The sequence below is a fragment of the Physella acuta genome, unplaced genomic scaffold, assembly GCF_028476545.2.
Source record: "Physella acuta isolate Inbredline_101_S28 unplaced genomic scaffold, ASM2847654v3 ptg000365l, whole genome shotgun sequence".
Taxonomy (NCBI): Eukaryota; Metazoa; Mollusca; class Gastropoda; family Physidae; genus Physella; species Physella acuta.
This window is the reverse complement of record NW_026731884.1, coordinates 272768-292712: the sequence shown is the minus strand read 5'-3', so window position 1 is coordinate 292712 and position 19945 is coordinate 272768. Positions and strand designations below refer to the sequence as shown.

Here is a 19945-nt window from a genome sequence, read left to right as displayed (position 1 = left end):
TCATTAATTAGGTGTGGTTGTGGTCATGGTACTCATTAATTAAATGTAGTTGAGGTCATGGTACTCATTAATTAAATGTAGTTGAGGTCATGGTACTCATTAATTAAATGTAGTTGAGGTCATGGTACTCATTAATTAGGTGTGGTTGTGGTCATGGTACTCATTAATTAAATGTAGTTGAGGTCATGGTACTCATTAATTAAATGTAGTTGATGTCATGGTACTCATTAATTAAATGTAGTTGAGGTCATGGTACTCATTAATTAAATGTAGTTGAGGTCATGGTATTCATTAATTAAATGTGGTTGTGGTTATGGTATTCAATAATTAAATGTAGTTGAGGTCATGGTATTCATTAATTAAATGTAGTTGAGGTCATGGTATTCATTAATTAAATGTAGTTGAGGTCATGGTATTCATTAATTAAATGTAGTTGAGGTCATGGTACTCATTAATTAAATGTAGTTGAGGTCATGGTACTCATTAATTAAATGTAGTTGAGGTCATGGTACTCATTAATTAGGTGTGGTTGTGGTCATGGTACTCATTAATTAAATGTAGTTGAGGTCATGGTACTCATTAATTAAATGTAGTTGAGGTCATGGTACTCATTAATTAAATGTAGTTGAGGTCATGGTACTCATTAATTAAATGTAGTTGAGGTCATGGTATTCATTAATTAAATGTGGTTGTGGTTATGGTATTCAATAATTAAATGTAGTTGAGGTCATGGTATTCATTAATTAAATGTAGTTGAGGTCATGGTATTCATTAATTAAATGTAGTTGAGGTCATGGTATTCATTAATTAAATGTAGTTGAGGTCATGGTGTTCATTAATTAAATGTAGTTGAGGTCATGGTGTTCATTAATTAAATGTAGTTGAGGTCATGGTGTTCATTAATTAAATGTAGTTGATGTCATGGTATTCAATAATTAAATGTAGTTGAGGTCATGGTATTCATTAATTAAATGTAGTTGAGGTCATGGTATTCATTAATTAAATGTAGTTGAGGTCATGGTATTCATTAATTAAATGTAGTTGAGGTCATGGTATTCATTAATTAAATGTAGTTGAGGTCATGGTATTCATTAATTAAATGTAGTTGAGGTCATGGTATTCATTAATTAAATGTAGTTGAGGTCATGGTATTCATTAATTAAATGTAGTTGAGGTCATGGTATTCATTAATTAAATGTAGTTGAGGTCATGGTATTCATTAATTAAATGTAGTTGAGGTCATGGTATTCATTAATTAAATGTAGTTGAGGTCATTGTACTCATTAATTAAATGTAGTTGAGGTCATGGTGTTCATTAATTAAATGTAGTTGAGGTCATGGTATTCATTAATTAAATGTAGTTGAGGTCATTGTATTCATTAATTAAATGTAGTTGAGGTCATGGTATTCATTAATTAAATGTAGTTGAGGTCATGGTGTTCATTAATTAAATGTAGTTGAGGTCATGGTACTCATCAGCTTGCCGCTGTTATAAACTGTGAAAGTAATTTTTAGACCTGTCGGGCATTAGGGTAGGTGAAGCAGAGTTGACTTGTGGCTGTGACGAATGAGGATATTGCCGTCCATACAAACGTTGGTGACTTACCACGCATGCGCCGTCCATGCAGATGTTGGTCACTTACCACGCATGCGCCGTCCATACAAACGTTGGTCACTTACCACGCATGCGCCGTCCATGCAGATGTTGCTGTTGTTGCCTGTGTAGCTGCAGGCCGTGCCGTCCGAGACGTGCACGTTGATGGTGAGCACTTCACCCGTGTGGGACGACTTGCACGTCTGTAGGCACAGGGAGGAATCTGCAAGTCAGGAGCTTAAGTCATGGTGGGTGTAACTAAGTCAGGAGCTTAAGTCATGGTGGGTGTAACTAAGTCAGGAGCTTAAGTCATGGCGGGTGTAACTGTAAGTCAGGAGCTTAAGTCATGACGGGTGTAACTGTAAGTCAGGAGCTTAAGTCATGGCGGTGTAACTGTAAGTCAGGAGCTTAAGTCATGGCGGGTGTAACTGTAAGTCAGGAGCTTAAGTCATGGCGGGTGTAACTGTAAGTCAGGAGCTTAAGTCATGGTGGGTGTAACTGTAAGTCAGGAGCTTAAGTCATGGCGGGTGTAACTGTAAGTCAGGAGCTTAAGTCATGGCGGGTGTAACTGTAAGTCAGGAGCTTAAGTCATGGCGGGTGTAACTGTAAGTCAGGAGCGTAAGTCATGGCGGGTGTAACTGTAAGTCAGGAGCTTAAGTCATGGCGGGTGTAACTGTAAGTCAGGAGCTTAAGTAATGGCGGGTGTAACTGTAAGTCAGGAGATTAAGTCATGGCGGGTGTAACTGTAAGTCAGGAGCTTAAATCATGGCGGGTGTAACTGTAAGTCAGGAGCTTAAGTCATGGCGGGTGTTACTGTAAGTCAGGAGCTTAAGTCATGGCGGGTGTTACTGTAAGTCAGGAGCTTAAGTCATGGCGGGTGTAACTGTAAGTCAGGTTGTGGCAAGTCAGGAGTTTAAATCATGGCGGGTGTAACTATAAGTCAGGAGCTTAAATCAAGGTTGAAACCTGCCTTATTACGCCTGATCACGTGACCTACCATTTAGGCCTTCAAACGGCTGCCAACTGTGGTTGCCATGCAACAGTAGCAAGTCCCAGACGGCACATTCTCCTTTCCTGGTGTCCACATAATTCCTACACGTCTGGAATAAATGATAAGATGCTGCTGGTACAGTTGTGGGTGGTGCTGGTGCTACAACTGTTGGCGTTAGTGGTGGTACGACTATGATGGCATTAACTAAATTAAAAACTTAACCTCCCCCCCCCCCACAGAATACACCAACTTATTGTATTAAAAGCCTTTACAGCCCACCAACTTACTGCATCAAAAGCCCACACATCCCACCAACGTATTGTGTCGAAAGCCCACGCAGCCAACCAACTTACTGTATAAAAAGCCCACACGCCCACCAACTTACTGTATCAAAAGCCCACACATCCCACCAACTTACTGTATCAAAAGCCCACACATCCCACCAACTTACTGTATCAAAAGCCTACACATCCCACCAACTTACTGTATCAAAAGCCCACACGCCCACCAACTTACTGTATCTTTGCACGTGTCCATGATTTCTGCCTCGCCATCACAAGATTTTCCGCCATAAGCTGGACTGAAACACAAGACACGATTGGTTAGCGTCTGCCTGGGTGTAACTGTTGGTGTACCAAATGCTAGTGAGTGACACAATACGAGGGGTGACACACTGAAGGGTGACACACTGAAGGGTGACACACTAAGGGTGACACACTAAGGGTGACACACTGAAGGGTGACACACTGAAGGGTGACACACTGAAGGGTGACACAGCGTGAAAGGGTGATACCATAAAAAATGGATAAGACAAACAATGACGAGCAAGAAGTAAACAAACAATGACGTGCAAGAAGTAAACAAACAATGACGTGCAAGAAGTAAACAAACAATGACGTGCAAGAAGTAAACAAATAATGACGTGCAAGAAGTAAACAAACAATGACGTGCAAGAAGTAAACAAACAATGACGTGCAAGAAGTAAACAAACAATGACGTGCAAGAAGTAAACAAACAATGACGTAAAAAGTGAACACGGTCTACTCACGCAGGCCGGTCACAGACCCGGGTCCTCTGTTTGATCCCCACCCCACAGGCGGTGCTGCAGGCGGTCCATGACCCCCATGACCCCCAGTTGCCGTTGACCGGTTTCTCCTTGCCGACATATTGACAAGATTCGTTGCGACACTCCTGAGACAGAAAGTATATCGAGACGTCTCAAACTTTTAAACACGATGCACGATCTTCTTTCAAAGGTTCATTTACTCCAACTTTTTTTTTTATCAAGCCAGTGCTCAATGTAACTTTCATTCTAATGGCTCCTCTAATCACACGTCAGTAGTATATTAGGTCCCTTTTGGGTCGTATGGGTGAGCAGGATGCGGATGCGGATGCGGAACAAAGGCTATATAGGAAAATACTCACCCAGCCTGGGACAACGACATATAGCAAAATACTCACCCACCTGGGTGAGGCGAAGGAGCCGCAGGTACAACGAGATATAGTAAAATACTCCCTGGGGGAGCAGGAGGGACATCGACATATAGTAAAATACTCACCCAACTGGGTGAGGGTGGGTGAGCCGCAGGTACAATGCCATATAGTAAAATACTCACCCACCTGGGTGAGCAGGTGGGTGAGGGTGGGTGAGCCGCAGGTACAATGAGATATAGTAAAATACTCACCCACCCTAGGGTGGGTGATGCGGATGCGGAGTAGGTCAGTAGGTCACCACCGGTGACCTTGTGACGTAATCACCGACCTTGTGACGCAATCAGTGACATTATGACGTCATCATTGACCTAGTTACGTAATTTTAATGAGTTTTTTTAATGAGTTTGAATTTAATTAATTTGATTTTAGTTAATTTTTGACCTAGTTACGTAATTTTAATGCGTTTTTAATGAGTTTTTAAATTTTTAATTAATTTTTATTATCGAGTTACGTAATTTAATTACTTTGATTGTATTTTTATTTTGTTTAATTTGTTTGTTTACTTGTTGTTTAATTTAATTACTTTGTTTATATTGTGTAATTTTTATTAACGAGTTACGTAATTTGATTATTTGTTTACTTTTTAATTATTTTTATTTTGTTTATTTTTAATTTTATTTTATTTTATAATTAGTTAAATTATTATTATTAACTAGTTACGTAATTTGATTTTAATTACTTTTGTTTATTTATTTATTTGATATATTTCTTTTCTTTGATGTATGGTATTTAAAATAAAAGACACTGTTTATTTGATTGTATGTATGTTTAATAGTAAACGGATAGGGGTGTTGGTGGATGAGAGGGGGAGTAATGATGGGGTTTGAGGGTAGGGGTGCGTTAGCGTGTACTTTGTGAATAACATCCATTAACCAGACATGTAACACCTGTTACGTATTGATCGCACCCACTGGGCCATCACAGCATGATGTCCCACCTAATTAAATTTTTGTTATGCTTCACCGAGTTTCCCCCGAGCGGTTTGATAGGTCATGATGATTAACGACGTACATTAAGTGCCTCTCCGCGTTAAGTGTGGGAACATCTGTTACCACTTTAATTGATTTTTTCCCCTGGTTGGGTCCCGTGCTTTCCACTAACAGTTATACAGTGTCATGGGTTTTTAAGTTTCTGGTACGCGTATGCTACACGTATACACACACACACACACACACACACACTAAATTAGAACAAAAGTCTTCTTATATTTTATTTGTTTATTAACGTTTTTCCAATTCATCAAACGCTTTTAAAATTTCATCCTGTAAACTCAACAGGCGCTCAAAGCAGACGCGACTCATACTAACACCAGAATTTGTAGGAAAATTAAAATCGGTCCCATCTATAAGCTCTCTAAGATTTAAAGTGTTTTTGTTCATGAATTGGCTAACAATCGCCAATTTAAATCCGGTGTGATTCATCGTTCGTATTTCCGTCACTTTATTGTTACTCCTGGCCACAAGTATCCAATCTTCATTAGACATCTTGAAATAATCTTTTATAATTAGTTCCAATAATTTGAAGTGTTAAACGTGTTATAATACGATCGTTAATATATTGACGACTCGCTGACGCCGAAAAGGGTTGTAATATAACTTTTAAATTTGCACCTCGAGCTTTCTTCAAAACAAAATAGGCTGCATATAGCCCACAACTGTTGGTTAGAATATCTTGTAACACTCTTGAATTGTAAACGAGTGGTCTGTTTGAATTATTTTTTATAAAAGACAAAATGGCCGGCTCCCGAGGTGGTAAGCCAAAACTATCGAAATAAGTAAATTGCGATAGTCCGTTGAAAAATAGACCAACCCAATGACTCCCTGCCTCCGAGGACGAATCTAGATTGATAATGAATGCCGCTTGCTTCGTTCTATCGAGACGCGCGGGTAACTGATCGCACGCTAAAACGGCAAAGAGAGTTGTGCGTTGCACAAATAAGTCCGCGGCCAGTATACTTTGTAGTTCTCTTGTGTTCATTTTCTTTTATAGGCCAAGTTAGGCGGTGTAATCTGTCAGCACTTGCCTCGTTTTCGAAATTTCTAACACCGAATCAAGTTCAGCATACACAATAACTTGAATCGGGTCAGCTGTAACTTGTGAAAATTTAAGTTCAATAGAAACAGGTCCGGATTTAGCCAATTCAAATTGTTCACCATCCAAAAGACTAGGGCTTAAATCAAAAGCAAACAGGGTATACCCGTTCTTAAAGTTTTTATAATCTATCCCATTACCAGCATCTTTTCCAACCATACCAAGAGCGAGGTTACTATTGAAAAACGCTCTAATGGCTTGTTTCTTATCAAAGTCCATGACCAGTGGTTTTCCCGATAACGAGCGACCATCAACGCTTACATTTAAATACGTCAAGTGAAAATGTTGAAAATTGAAGGGGTTTTTCGTGTAACTTCCATTAAAGGCGGTAGAGGCGACTAGACCGATCACTAAACGGGTCGGTGTTTGACTCATATACAAATTGTCTTGGTTGTGACTTAACATACCTTTCGGTATAGCAAAGGTTTTTATTACAACGCGTTTAAAAGGGTATTTTGCATTTGTTGTCGTTAAAGCCTTTTCGTGTGCGATAGAAATGGCGGGGTTAAGTCTGGCTTTTCTAACCACCAATGTTGCGTACGTTATAACCGCTTTATATCCCTTGTTTGGTTCTGCTGTCAAGAGAGTGAAACTGTCTTTTGCGGGTGTAAGTTTAATTTTAATGTCAACACCATTCAGCATATACCGATCTTGAGCGAAAATGTCAGAGTGTATACGTCCCATCATATCGATCTCATGACTTTCAGCAGCGGTGGTACGGCGAATCCTATACCCTTCATTATTGTCATCTTTGAATTCCTCGAAATAACAGGCTAAGTCCCTCGCATAAAGAGCGGCCGATAGAGACCCATTCTTGGCCTCTTCCCCGTGATTTAACGTAGCTTCCAGATAGGCGCGATACGGATAGGTGTTCTCACTAGCAGTAATTAGCGTATCGTTTAGAGAAATATCCACTTGTGAAAATAAACTGTGCAAAAAATAATTGACGGGTGCGACATCAACGTCAGGCGGTATTGAATCACCATTCGCTAAAGTCACTTTAGCGCGCACGTGTAAATAAGTATTAAACAAATCGAGATAGTCTTCACTGTTGCCAGAAATGGCAAATTCTATAGGTGCACCTTGTGCCAAGGACGCCAGGGGATGTATTTCAACAAATTGACCCTCCTCGACGGCAGTTTGTGTCGGGGGTGTACTAAATAAATCCAATCCAGAATGTAAGCACTCACATGAACTCGGGTGAATAAGAGCCATGGTTAAGCAAATATATCTGAATACTTGGGATGCTTCTTCTTAACACACGTCTTCGAATGTTTGTAGCTTGGTCTGCGTGTTAGTTTTATCTGTTGTTCGAAGGGTTCACCCGGTGGTCTCGAGAGCCCACGCTTTCTTCTCAACCCGCTTCCTGATTGGTTTTGTCCCAGGTGATCAACGGCGCCTTGCAATAAACGATGTCCGGCTTCCTTGGCATGTTCTTTGAACGATTCTCCAACGTCTCTTCCCGCTAATGCGTCGTTTGCAACTTGCAACCCAGTACTAACACCTTCTCTGAGTAAAGCCTTACCTCCCGTCTTTATCCAAGGGAGGACCATTCGACCTAGACCACTAAAGAAACTACCAATACCGTGTCCTCTCTGATTTCGTCCACCGATAAAAACGGGTAAACCATCACCGTACTGGTTACAGTAAAAATCCTCGTACAATTTAGGGTTTCGATGTAAAAGTGTGTGTTTCACCATGGTGTGAGTTATTCGAGATCGAAATGTTTACGTGTTCTAAAATGGAGTGTCAACACTGACGTTCCACTTGTGAATGAGAGCGTTTGTCCCAAGTCATCGCATAAAAGTATTTCCACAGTGTCGAATGAAAAGCGGTTCAGGGGGATGTAGTGGGGTTTGTCGTAAATACGAAAAACGGAACTTGGTTTCTTCTCAACGATCGGTACGGTCCAAAGCAAAGGGACCATGACATCACCAACCGGTCTCGTTTTTACGAGGTCACAATAGACGAATACCGTTTTTACTTCGTCTTCAGGGAGATGTTTCTCTGTAACTCTACCAGGAACAAGCAAATAGCTTGTCAACCTCTCACGGACGGTACTTTCTATTCCCGCCGCAATTACTTTTACGACAACTTTCTTAAATCCCTTGTTACAGTTTGAAATTATAACTTCCACTTTTCGTTCATCTACCTCTCTTTTTACTAGTTTTTTTATAGCGTTAACAAGCAAGTCTATGTATTGATATTTGGACTGACGTAATCCATATAGAAAAAGGTTAACGTCTTCACCTTCTGTGATGGAATGATACTGGAGCCAAATTTCATGTTCTCTAAGCATACAAAACGCATTCGGCATTTGAATCTCGACCAGACCAACTTCGTAGTGTAAACTCACATCGATAGTCTGTGGTAATTTAACGAAAAAATGCCCAGCCTCATTGTCTGGAAATACATTTGGTGATGTATTGCTAGGCAGGGTCACATAAAAACTCATTGTAAAATTTTGGTCCTTGCAATGGTTGGGTTAGGTAAAATATATCCGAGACAGCTGGATAACAACACGACCCAGAGTTTTCCCTCTTTGTCGTCGACCGTTCCACGCGTCAGATTAAATAGTGAAAAAGCAATGACAACAAATATAACCAACATTTGAGAGATGAAAACGATTTCCGGTCGTGTCTTTAGTTTATCGAACCAACTCGAAATGGTTGAACCGATAGAAGACGTGGTGGATCTGGGTCTCACCTCGATCCCACCGAACGGTCTGAGCGTTTCTTCCAACACGGGGTCATCCAGACTTAGGCTTTTTACCGTTTCCTCCATCCTTAGTCTTTATATTTCGAAATGTCTCTAGCTGAAATCCAACTGTTGAATGAAGGGTTATAACCGAACCACTTGACTAAATACTCTTTACCACCAACACCCTTTCTTTCTTGTATAATTTGTTCGACGCGGTACACTTTTTTGTCCCCCACTTTCTGAAGCTCCTCTTTGTAAAACGAACCTTTCACTTCTTCACCTGAATCATCTTTCAAGACGTATGTTACAGGCGTTGTCGCGTTCACGCGGCTCACCGTAAACAGTTCTTCCGTCCACGACGGGGTATAACCCTTTTTAAACGTGTTTCGGCTTTGGCCGATCCGTACACGATCACCTTCGTTAAATACTTTTCGATAAGTAATGTCCCCATGTTCGTATAAAGTATTCCAGACCCTTTCTTGATTAGACAAATTAACATTCACAGGGGCCATACGAATACTCCTATGGTACGAGTGGTTATAGTTGGTGATCAAGTCGTCTACGACATCAATGTAACGAAGACGATTTGTTTTTGTAAAGTACCGCCACATTTTTTCTTTTAATGTTCGATTGAATCTCTCAACTATAGCCGCCTTAATATCTTCATTCTCAGTGGTAAAGAAATGAACGCCTTCATCTTTAAGAAATTTTAAAAATGTCTTGTTGACAAATTCACTACCTTTGTCTGTTTGAAAATTTATAGGTTTTCTAGTAGTAAATATTTTACGTACGGCCTCCGCTAGAGCCTTACCCGTTTTTTTCTTTATCGGAATCGCCCAGGCGAATTTGCTAAACACATCGAAGCAGGTCACTAGGTAAGAAGCACCACCATTGTACTTTCGTAACATGCGCATATCTATAAGATCCGCTTGAAACTGGTGATTTATCCCACCGGTGATGGTGGCGCGCCTCTGAAAGCGTCGCCGAAGAGGTTTATGTAACGTGTAGGTATCCTGATGACTTAACCATTCTTTAATTTTCTTAGTTCCAATTTCAGGGTGCTTAAACACGCCGCCGTAGGCACCTGGTCTACTAGGATCATAGTAATGTCTTTTTAGTGTTTGGTTTTTTCCCACGCGTCCCATTTGGTAGTGCTTGTTTTAGTTTTCTTACTTCTGGTACGTTTCGAGGGTGGTGTTTTTTCTACGTGTGTCTTCGTTTTCTTCGAGGGGGGAATATCAGAGTCAGGCGAGCCGGATTTCGTTTTAGTTTCAGATTCTGTTATGTCTATCGTTTCTTTTTTAGGTTCGGTTATGTTTTCTTGTGGTTTTTCAACCTCGGTCGTTGGGGTATTCACGGTGGATGGTTTCACATCGACTAATCCTAGGGACTTGTTTCTATAATCGCTAAGTCGCGTCGTGTAGAGCTGTAGTGTCTTTTGATATTGTCTCACTTTGTCGTGTGGTGACAAATCTTCCCTATTTAAGATATGTTCCATTTGCATATCCAAAAGGCGTAGACTATCGTTGAGTGTATCGGGTGGTACATATGCTTTTTGTTGCATAGACTCTAATATTCGAGGATCCATTAAAAGCATTTTCCTGGCCATCTTTAAAATCCCAAGACACCTTTAAGCACACCGAGAACTGGTCCGAGTAAAGCACCTAGGAAACCACCGGTCTGCAAAATTTGCTTTCGTCTTTTGACGGTCAATGACTTTTTGGTAAGTTGTCTCAAGTTCACTTTGTGACGACGCAAACGTCTCTTCTGACCGGGCGTGAGGGGAACGTTGCCTTTTAAGACATTGTGACAGCACTCGCATAACGTTTTTACGAGTTGTGGGGTAGCATTTTCGACAACGGCTTTCACGGCGGGTGGTTTGGCCCGAGCCAAAAACCTTAACATCTCACCTTGTCGTTTTACCGACTCAGACATGGTTGCTTTTATTTCGGGACGTAAACGACTTGCTGCTCGTAAGAAAAGATACTACTGCGTAATCTCAGATTATCCGGTGTTTCCTGTCGAAGGTCGATCAACAAATAACCATGAGGGGCCGATGTTGCGTCCTTAAAACTTTCCTGGACATATGAAACGCGACCGGGATACATTTGTTTTGCCAAATTTGTAATTTGTGAACCGTCTCTAGGGTTCTTGAACAACACTATGTAATGCGAATTGAGACTGATGGTTCTTTGTTCTTTATTTTTCCCGAATAGGTTTTGGACAATATACATGACACTAATATTACGATGGTGACTCCCTTTCGTAAACAATTTTGTAATTCGCTCATCTGTTTCCGCCATCAAATCGTCGAGGATGACTAGACGTCGACGTTTTCCATCCCCCAGTGATCCACTTTCTAAGTCAGGAAGACCTTCCACAAACTGAACGTTCTTCATGGTATCAAACAAAGGCTGCCACTCCCCGTAACAGTAATAAATTTCCTCAGGTGCAGGATCCATCATCTCTGACACCTGGGATAAAAATGTTTTGACAAATACTGTTTTACCACTCCCAGTTGGCCCTGCGATCAGAGCGGTAAAGGGATGTTTCCATCTCGGATCCATCGTTTTAAATGAATTATTTTGCTTCCAGTCAAAAATCTTATATAGGATACCGAGTTACATAACTTTCAGGGACAAGTAACAAAACAATAACACATACTTGTCTTTTAATATAAAAGTAAGAAAGTGAGTTTCTGTGTGTGTGTGTGTGTATACGTGTAGCATACGCGTACCAGAAACTTAAAAACCCATGACACTGTATAACTGTTAGTGGAAAGCACGGGACCCAACCAGGGGAAAAAATCAATTAAAGTGGTAACAGATGTTCCCACACTTAACGCGGAGAGGCACTTAATGTACGTCGTTAATCATCATGACCTATCAAACCGCTCGGGGGAAACTCGGTGAAGCATAACAAAAATTTAATTAGGTGGGACATCATGCTGTGATGGCCCAGTGGGTGCGATCAATACGTAACAGGTGTTACATGTCTGGTTAATGGATGTTATTCACAAAGTACACGCTAACGCACCCCTACCCTCAAACCCCATCATTACTCCCCCTCTCATCCACCAACACCCCTATCCGTTTACTATTAAACATACATACAATCAAATAAACAGTGTCTTTTATTTTAAATACCATACATCAAAGAAAAGAAATATATCAAATAAATAAATAAACAAAAGTAATTAAAATCAAATTACGTAACTAGTTAATAATAATAATTTAACTAATTATAAAATAAAATAAAATTAAAAATAAACAAAATAAAAATAATTAAAAAGTAAACAAATAATCAAATTACGTAACTCGTTAATAAAAATTACACAATATAAACAAAGTAATTAAATTAAACAACAAGTAAACAAACAAATTAAACAAAATAAAAATACAATCAAAGTAATTAAATTACGTAACTCGATAATAAAAATTAATTAAAAATTTAAAAACTCATTAAAAACGCATTAAAATTACGTAACTAGGTCAAAAATTAACTAAAATCAAATTAATTAAATTCAAACTCATTAAAAAAACTCATTAAAATTACGTAACTAGGTCAATGATGACGTCATAATGTCACTGATTGCGTCACAAGGTCGGTGATTACGTCACAAGGTCACCGGTGGTGACCTACTGACCTACTCCGCATCCGCATCACCCACCCTAGGGTGGGTGAGTATTTTACTATATCTCATTGTACCTGCGGCTCACCCACCCTCACCCACCTGCTCACCCAGGTGGGTGAGTATTTTACTATATGGCATTGTACCTGCGGCTCACCCACCCTCACCCAGTTGGGTGAGTATTTTACTATATGTCGATGTCCCTCCTGCTCCCCCAGGGAGTATTTTACTATATCTCGTTGTACCTGCGGCTCCTTCGCCTCACCCAGGTGGGTGAGTATTTTGCTATATGTCGTTGTCCCAGGCTGGGTGAGTATTTTCCTATATAGCCTTTGTTCCGCATCCGCATCCGCATCCGCATCCTGCTCACCCATACGACCCAAAAGGGACCTAATATACTACTCACGTCCCATTAGTATGGGATTAGATGGTAACACAACTGATCTCATAGGCCAAATCTAACCACAAGATCCTAACATCTGAGAAACCCTAGGGAGGGGGGGGGGGCTCTAATTGAGACTTACCCTGTCTGTCCCACACACAGATCCAGCTATGGGGGGCCCTCGCTTGGTCCGGCAGTACAGGGGCTGGGTCTGATGGCTGCACCACAGCATGTTGCACGGGTCCTGGCTGAACTTGACGCAGGAAACACATGGAACCATTAGTGCCAGAGGTAGTGTGGGGTTATCTGACGGTAGTGTGGGGTTGTGTGACTCATGGTAGTGTTGTGTGACCCGTGGTAGTGTAGGGTTTGACACTGCTAATTATTCAACTGTTAAGTAGGGGGGGGGGAACCAAAGACCTGGCTACACTGGGGGGGGGGAGACTTACCCCCGCACAGAGCTGGAAACCTGAACCAAAGGCCTGGCTACACTGGGGGGGGGGGGGGGAGACTTACCCCCGCACAGAGATGGAAACCTGGACCAAATGCCTGGCTACACTGGGGGGGGGGGGAGACTTACCCCCGCACAGAGCTGGAAACCTGGACCAAAGGCCTGGCTACACTGGGGGGGGGGAGACTTACCCCCGCACAGAGCTGGAAACCTGGACCAAAGGCCTGGCTACACTGGGGGGGGGGGAGACTTACCCCCGCACAGAGATGGAAACCTGGACCAAAGGCCTGGCTACACTGGGGGGGGGAGACTTACCCCCGCACAGAGATGGAAACCTGGACCAAAGGCCTGGCTACACTGGGGGGGGGGGGAGACTTACCCCCGCACAGAGCTGGAAACCTGGACCAAAGGCCTGGCTACACTGGGGGGGAGAGACTTACCCCCGCACAGAGCTGGAAACCTGGACCAAAGGCCTGGCTACACTGGGGGGGAGACTTACCCCCGCACAGAGCTGGAAACCTGGACCAAAGGCCTGGCTACACTGGGGGGGGGGGAGACTTACCCCCGCACAGAGATGGAAACCTGGACCAAAGGCCTGGCTACACTGGGGGGGGGGGGAGACTTACCCCCGCACAGAGCTGGAAACCTGGACCAAAGGCCTGGCTACACTGGGGGGGAGACTTACCCCCGCACAGAGCTGGAAACCTGGACCAAAGGCCTGGCTACACTGGGGGGGGGGGGAGACTTACCCCCGCACAGAGCTGGAAACCTGGACCAAAGGCCTGGCTACACTGGGGGGGGGGAGACTTACCCCCGCACAGAGCTGGAAACCTGGACCAAAGGCCTGGCTACACTGGGGGGGGGGGGGAGACTTACCCCCGCACAGAGCTGGAAACCTGGACCAAAGGCCTGGCTACACTGGGGGGGGGGGAGACTTACCCCCGCACAGAGCTGGAAACCTGGACCAAAGGCCTGGCTACACTGGGGGGGGGGGGAGACTTACCCCCGCACAGAGCTGGAAACCTGGACCAAAGGCCTGGCTACACTGGGGGGGGGGAGACTTACCCCCGCACAGAGCTGGAAACCTGGACCAAAGGCCTGGCTACACTGGGGGGGGGGGAGACTTACCCCCGCACAGAGCTGGAAACCTGGACCAAAGGCCTGGCTACACTGGAAGTTGAGGCTCCAGGGTTTGCCCAGCACCTTCTCTATGGTGGCTGGAGCCTTGAGCGGGTAATGTTTGTTGGCCATCTTTCTGGGCTCGTTGTCAAGGCAGGTAATGTACCTAGGACAGTCAGAGAGAAACTTGTTCTCATGGTGTACAATGGTGTACAGTAGTGTACAATGGTGTACAATGGTGTACACATATTTCGACATAAAAAGAAACATACAACCACGCCAATATGATTTTTGTCGAAATCTTTTCCTCACACTAAATGAACATTTTACAGGGGGCAAGATGCCCCCCTCCAGCCCACTTACTGTAAGACTTCACCCCCCCCAGCCCACTTACTGTAAGACTCCCCCCCCCCAGCCCACTTACTGTAAGACCTCCTTCATCCTGGCACGGCTACACTCGGACCACCAGAAGTTGTTGAGCTTGGTCTCCAGTAGTGTGGCCATCAGGGCCGTCTCCCACTTCCTGCCGTGACATTCGTTCCCGTGGCCGTCATGGAACACGCCAAACCTGTGACATTCAGGGAACCTTAGGACATTCAGGGAACCTTAGGAGTTCAGGGAACCTTAGGACATTCAGGGAACCTTAGGACATCCAGGGAACCTTAGGACATTCAGGGAACCTTAGGACATTCAGGGAACCTTAGGACATTCAGGGAACCTTAGGACATTCAGGGAACCCTAGGACATTCAGGGAACCTTAGGGACATTCAGGGAACCTTAGGACATTCAGGGAACCTTAGGACATTCAGGGAACCTTAGGACATTCAGGGAACCTTAGGACATTCAGGGAACCTTAGGACATTCAGGGAACTTTAGGACATCCAGGGAACCTTAAGGACATCGAGGGAACCTTAGGACATTCAGGGAACCTTAGAACATTCGGGGAACCTTAGGACATTCGGGGAACCTTAGGACATTCGGGGAACCTTAGGACATTCGGGGAACCTTATGACATTCAGGGAACCTTGGGACATTCAGGGAACCTTAGGACATTCAGGGAACCTTAGGACATTCAGGGAACCTTAGGACATTCAGGGAACCTTAGGGACATCCAGGGAACCTTAAGGACATCCAGGGAACCTTAGGATATTCAGGGAACCGTATGGACATTCAGGGAACCTTAGGGACATTCAGGGAACCTTAGGACATTCAGGGAACCTTAGGACATTCAGGGAACCTTAGGACATTCAGGGAACCCTAGGACATTCAGGGAACCTTAGGACATTCAGGGAACCTTAGGACATTCAGGGAACCCTAGGACATTCAGGGAACCTTAGGACATTCAGGGAACCTTAGGACATTCAGGGAACCTTAGGACATTCAGGGAACCTTAGGACATTCAGGGAACTTTAGGACATTCAGGGAACCTTAAGGACATCCAGGGAACCTTAGGACATTCAGGGAACCTTAGGACATTCGGGGAACCTTAGGACATTCGGGGAACCTTAGGACATTCAGGGAACCTTAGGACATTCAGGGAACCTTAGGACATTCGGGGAAACTTAGGACATTCAGGGAACCTTAGGACATTCAGGGAACCTTAAGGACATCCAGGGAACCTTAGGATATTCAGGGAATCGTATGGACCTTCAGGGAACCTTAGGACATTTAGGGAAACTTAGGGACATTCAGGGAACCTTAGGACATTCAGGGAACCTTAGGGACATTCGGGGAACCTTAGGACATTCGGGGAACCTTAGGACATTCAGGGAACCTTAGGACATCCAGGGAACCTTAGGACATTCAGGGAACCTTAGGGACATTCAGTGAACCTTAAGGACATTCAGGGAACCTTAGGACATTCAGGGAACCTTAGGGACATTCGGGGAGCCTTAGGGACATTCAGAAAACCAAAGGGACATTTAGGGAACCTTAGGGACATTCGAGGAACTCTGGGGACATTCAGGGAACTTAAGGGACATTCAGGGAACCGTATGGACATTCGAGGAACTTTAGGGACATTCAGGGAACCGTATGGACATTCAGGGAACCGTATGGACATTCGGGGAACCTTATCAACATTCGGGGAACCTTAGGGACATTCAGGGAACCTTAGGGACATTGGGGGAACCGTATGGACATTCAGGGAACCGTATGGACATTCAGGGAACCTTAGGGACATTCGGGGAACTTTAGGGACATTCAGGGAACCGTATGGACATTCAGGGAACTTTAGGGTCATTCGGGGAACTTTAAGGACATTCGGAGAACCGTATGGACGTTCAATGAACCCTAAGGGCATTCAGGGAACCCTAGGAACATTCAGGGAACCTTAGGACATTCAGGGAACCTTAGGGACTTTCAGGGAACCCTAGGGACTTCTCGCCTAAATATGTTGTCAATTAGTGGTGAAGACAGGATTATAAAAAACACATGGGTGTGTCTAAATAAATGTAAATAGTTTTATTTTACCAGCAACCATAAGTTTGTTTTGAATGTCCGCTGGCAGGCTCATCATACATTTAAGGCCACACCAAGGTCAAGGTTACATCAAACAAACATAGGCTGGATCATCATTTTACAAGGAGGGGAAAATCTGACAGGGGCCACCCCCACTTCCCTTGTGTGGGGTCACCACCACCTCCCTAGTGTGTGGGACACCCCCACCTCCCTAGTGTGTGGGACACCACCACCTCCCTAGTGTGTGGGACACCACCACCTCCCTAGTGTGCGGGGCCCCCACCTCCCTAGTGTGCGGGGCCCCCACCCCTATTGTGCGGGGCCCCCACCCCTATTGTGCGGGGCCCCCACCCCTATTGTGCGGGGCCCCCACCCCTATTGTGCGGGGCCCCCCTTGAGCCAAGATGTCGTGACGTCTTACACGTGAGCGATCTCGTGAGCGATGACAAAAGCCGCGGTGAAGCCCTCGTCCCTGATGACAGCACAGCTCCGCGCCGGGTTGCACATGTCCGTGATGGGGGCGTAACCTGTGGGGGTGGGGGGCGGGGGTCAGGGGGTGGTTGGTGGTTGGTGGAAGGGAAGAACAGGGGGTGGGCAGAGGGTGTTGGTGAAAGGGTAGGGAAGGAGGGGGGCAAATGAAAGAAAAGAATAAAATGATTTTTAAAGACTCGATTTTCTTAAATACCAAACATCGGTTCATCTTGACCTGCCCGAATTTCTCACATGGTGGGTGGGGGTGATTAGGTCAGGGAATAATGGGGGGTGGGGGTGGGGGAGGTTAGGTCAGGGAAAAACGGAGGGTGGGGTGGTTAGGTCAGGGAGTAATGGGGGGTGGGGGAGGTTAGGTCAGGGAATAATGGAGGGTGGGGTGGCAAGGTCAGGGAATAATGGGGGGGTGGGGGAGGTTAGGTCAGGGAATAACGGAGGGTGAGGTGGCAAGGTCAGGGAATAACGGAGGGTGGGGTGGCAAGGTCAGGGAATAATGGGGGGGTGGGGGAGGTTAGGTCAGGGAATAACGGAGGGTGGGGTGGCAAGGTCAGGGAATAACGGAGGGTGGGGTGGCAAGGTCAGGGAATAATGGGGGGGTGGGGGAGGTTAGGTCAGGGAATAACGGAGGGTGGGGTGGCAAGGTCAGGGAATAACGGAGGGTGGGGTGGCAAGGTCAGGGAATAATGGGGGGGTGGGGTGGCAAGGTCAGGGAATAACGGAGGGTGGGGTGGCAAGGTCAGGGAATAATGGGGGGGTGGGGTGGCAAGGTCAGGGAATAACGGAGGGTGGGGTGGCAAGGTCAGGGAATAATGGGGGGGTGGGGTGGCAAGGTCAGGGAATAACGGATGTTGACATTGTAAACTGGGTCACTGTGAGCCGTCTGGAAAGTTGAAAAGTTTATCGGGCAGTAGGTGGAGGAGGTGTAATGACCTTGACCTACGAGGAATGAACTCCAACCCACAGGCCAGTCAACGTTTCCCTCCTCGTTTTTTTCCTTCAGACTCTCTTATCCCAGATCTCAGCTTCTTTTAAAAATTTCAGCTGAGATTTGAGGCAAACCTCTAGAAGATCAGTTAGCCACGTCTAGACGTGCATGATTGTAAAGTAAACAAACATCTACAGAAAGCTGAAATATGGAAACCTTCGAACCGGCTGTAGGATAACTCTAGACGTAGTGGGATAACTCTAGTCGTAGTGGGATAACTCTAGACGTAGTGGGATAACTCTAGTCGTAGTGGGATAACTCTAGACGTAGTGGGATAACTCTAGTCGTAGTGGGATAACTCTAGACGTAGTGGGATAACTCGAGCCGGTTATTAAACAGGTTTGACACGTTGAATTACCTGAATGATGGATGATTTACCTGAATGATGGATGATTTACCTGAATGATGGATGATTTACCTGAATGATGGATGATTTACCTGAATGATGGATGATTTACCTGAATGATGGATGATTTACCTGAATGATGAATGATTTACCTGAATGATGGATGATTTACCTGAATGATGGATGATTTACCTGAATGATGAATGATTTACCTGAATGATGGAGGATTTACCTGAATGATGGATGATTTACCTGAATGATGGATGGCTTACCTGAAGGGCCGAGAGACTCCTTGGTCAACAGGACTGACACGTCATAGTCCATGGGTTGACCAGCGGGGATTTGTTGCTGCGACCATCTACAGAACAGGTTGACCGAGTAGAGAGGGTCGTTGGCCAGCACGACTTGTCTTTGCTGGAATATTTCAAACATGGGATATGTCGTCACTCAGACATTGGCTACATGGGATATGTCGTCATTCACACATTGGCTACATGGGATATGTCGTCATTCACACATTGGCTACATGGGATATGTCGTCATTCGGACATTGGCTACATGGGATATGTCGTCATTCACACATTGGCTACATGGGATATGTCGTCATTCACACATTGGCTACATGGGATATGTCGTCATTCGGACATTGGCTACATGGGATATGTCGTCATTCACACATTAGCTACATGGGATATGTTGTCATTCAGATGGGGGGGGGGGGGGGGGGGGGTACAGTCAAGAAAGACAAGGTTGACTTACCTGGCTCTTGTCAAGAAGGAGAATTTTGACAACAACAACACGGATATCCTGCCCTAGACTGTGGTGCTGGTACACGGTGTTGGCCTGTGGGGTAGTAAGACAGGGGGAGGTGGAGGGGCGACATACTCTCAGTTATATATATATGACGACAGAGGCAGCAAGTTAAATAAAAGCTTGTAAAAATATCATCGAAATCGACGCTTTGAAATATTCCCCTGTATTCCGGCTTTGATTTATTGACAGGTGAGCCATGATTTGATGAGCTAAACTTCAACGTCATAGAGTTATTTTTATGCGCATTTAGTCCAGATCTGCAGCTAACCATTGTTTAAAGCTAAATATTGCTTAGAGTGTAAGGTAGCTAATGATTACTATAGCTTGATGTAGCTAAAGTGACGGTCTATGGGGCAAGTGAAGTAGAGCTCATCTGTTTCTGTGACCTCGGCATATGAA

At 44.4% G+C, this 19945-nt stretch overlaps 1 protein-coding gene across 1 annotated transcript in view; it reads right to left on the bottom strand.

Moving 5' to 3' along the window:
* The window catches only part of LOC131941556 (A disintegrin and metalloproteinase with thrombospondin motifs 2), a 58240-nt gene that overhangs the window by 22073 nt on the left and 16222 nt on the right, over positions 1 to 19945 (bottom strand). The window contains exons 6-15 of the mRNA XM_059300850.1: positions 19493 to 19576; positions 19006 to 19147; positions 17335 to 17440; positions 14878 to 15021; positions 14463 to 14619; positions 13026 to 13136; positions 3634 to 3776; positions 3102 to 3165; positions 2592 to 2694; positions 1681 to 1817 (exon numbers count right to left, since the gene is read on the bottom strand). Coding sequence (XP_059156833.1) covers positions 1681 to 1817; positions 2592 to 2694; positions 3102 to 3165; positions 3634 to 3776; positions 13026 to 13136; positions 14463 to 14619; positions 14878 to 15021; positions 17335 to 17440; positions 19006 to 19147; positions 19493 to 19576 — 1191 coding nt within the window. The remainder of the gene's footprint in view (positions 1 to 1680; positions 1818 to 2591; positions 2695 to 3101; positions 3166 to 3633; positions 3777 to 13025; positions 13137 to 14462; positions 14620 to 14877; positions 15022 to 17334; positions 17441 to 19005; positions 19148 to 19492; positions 19577 to 19945) is intronic.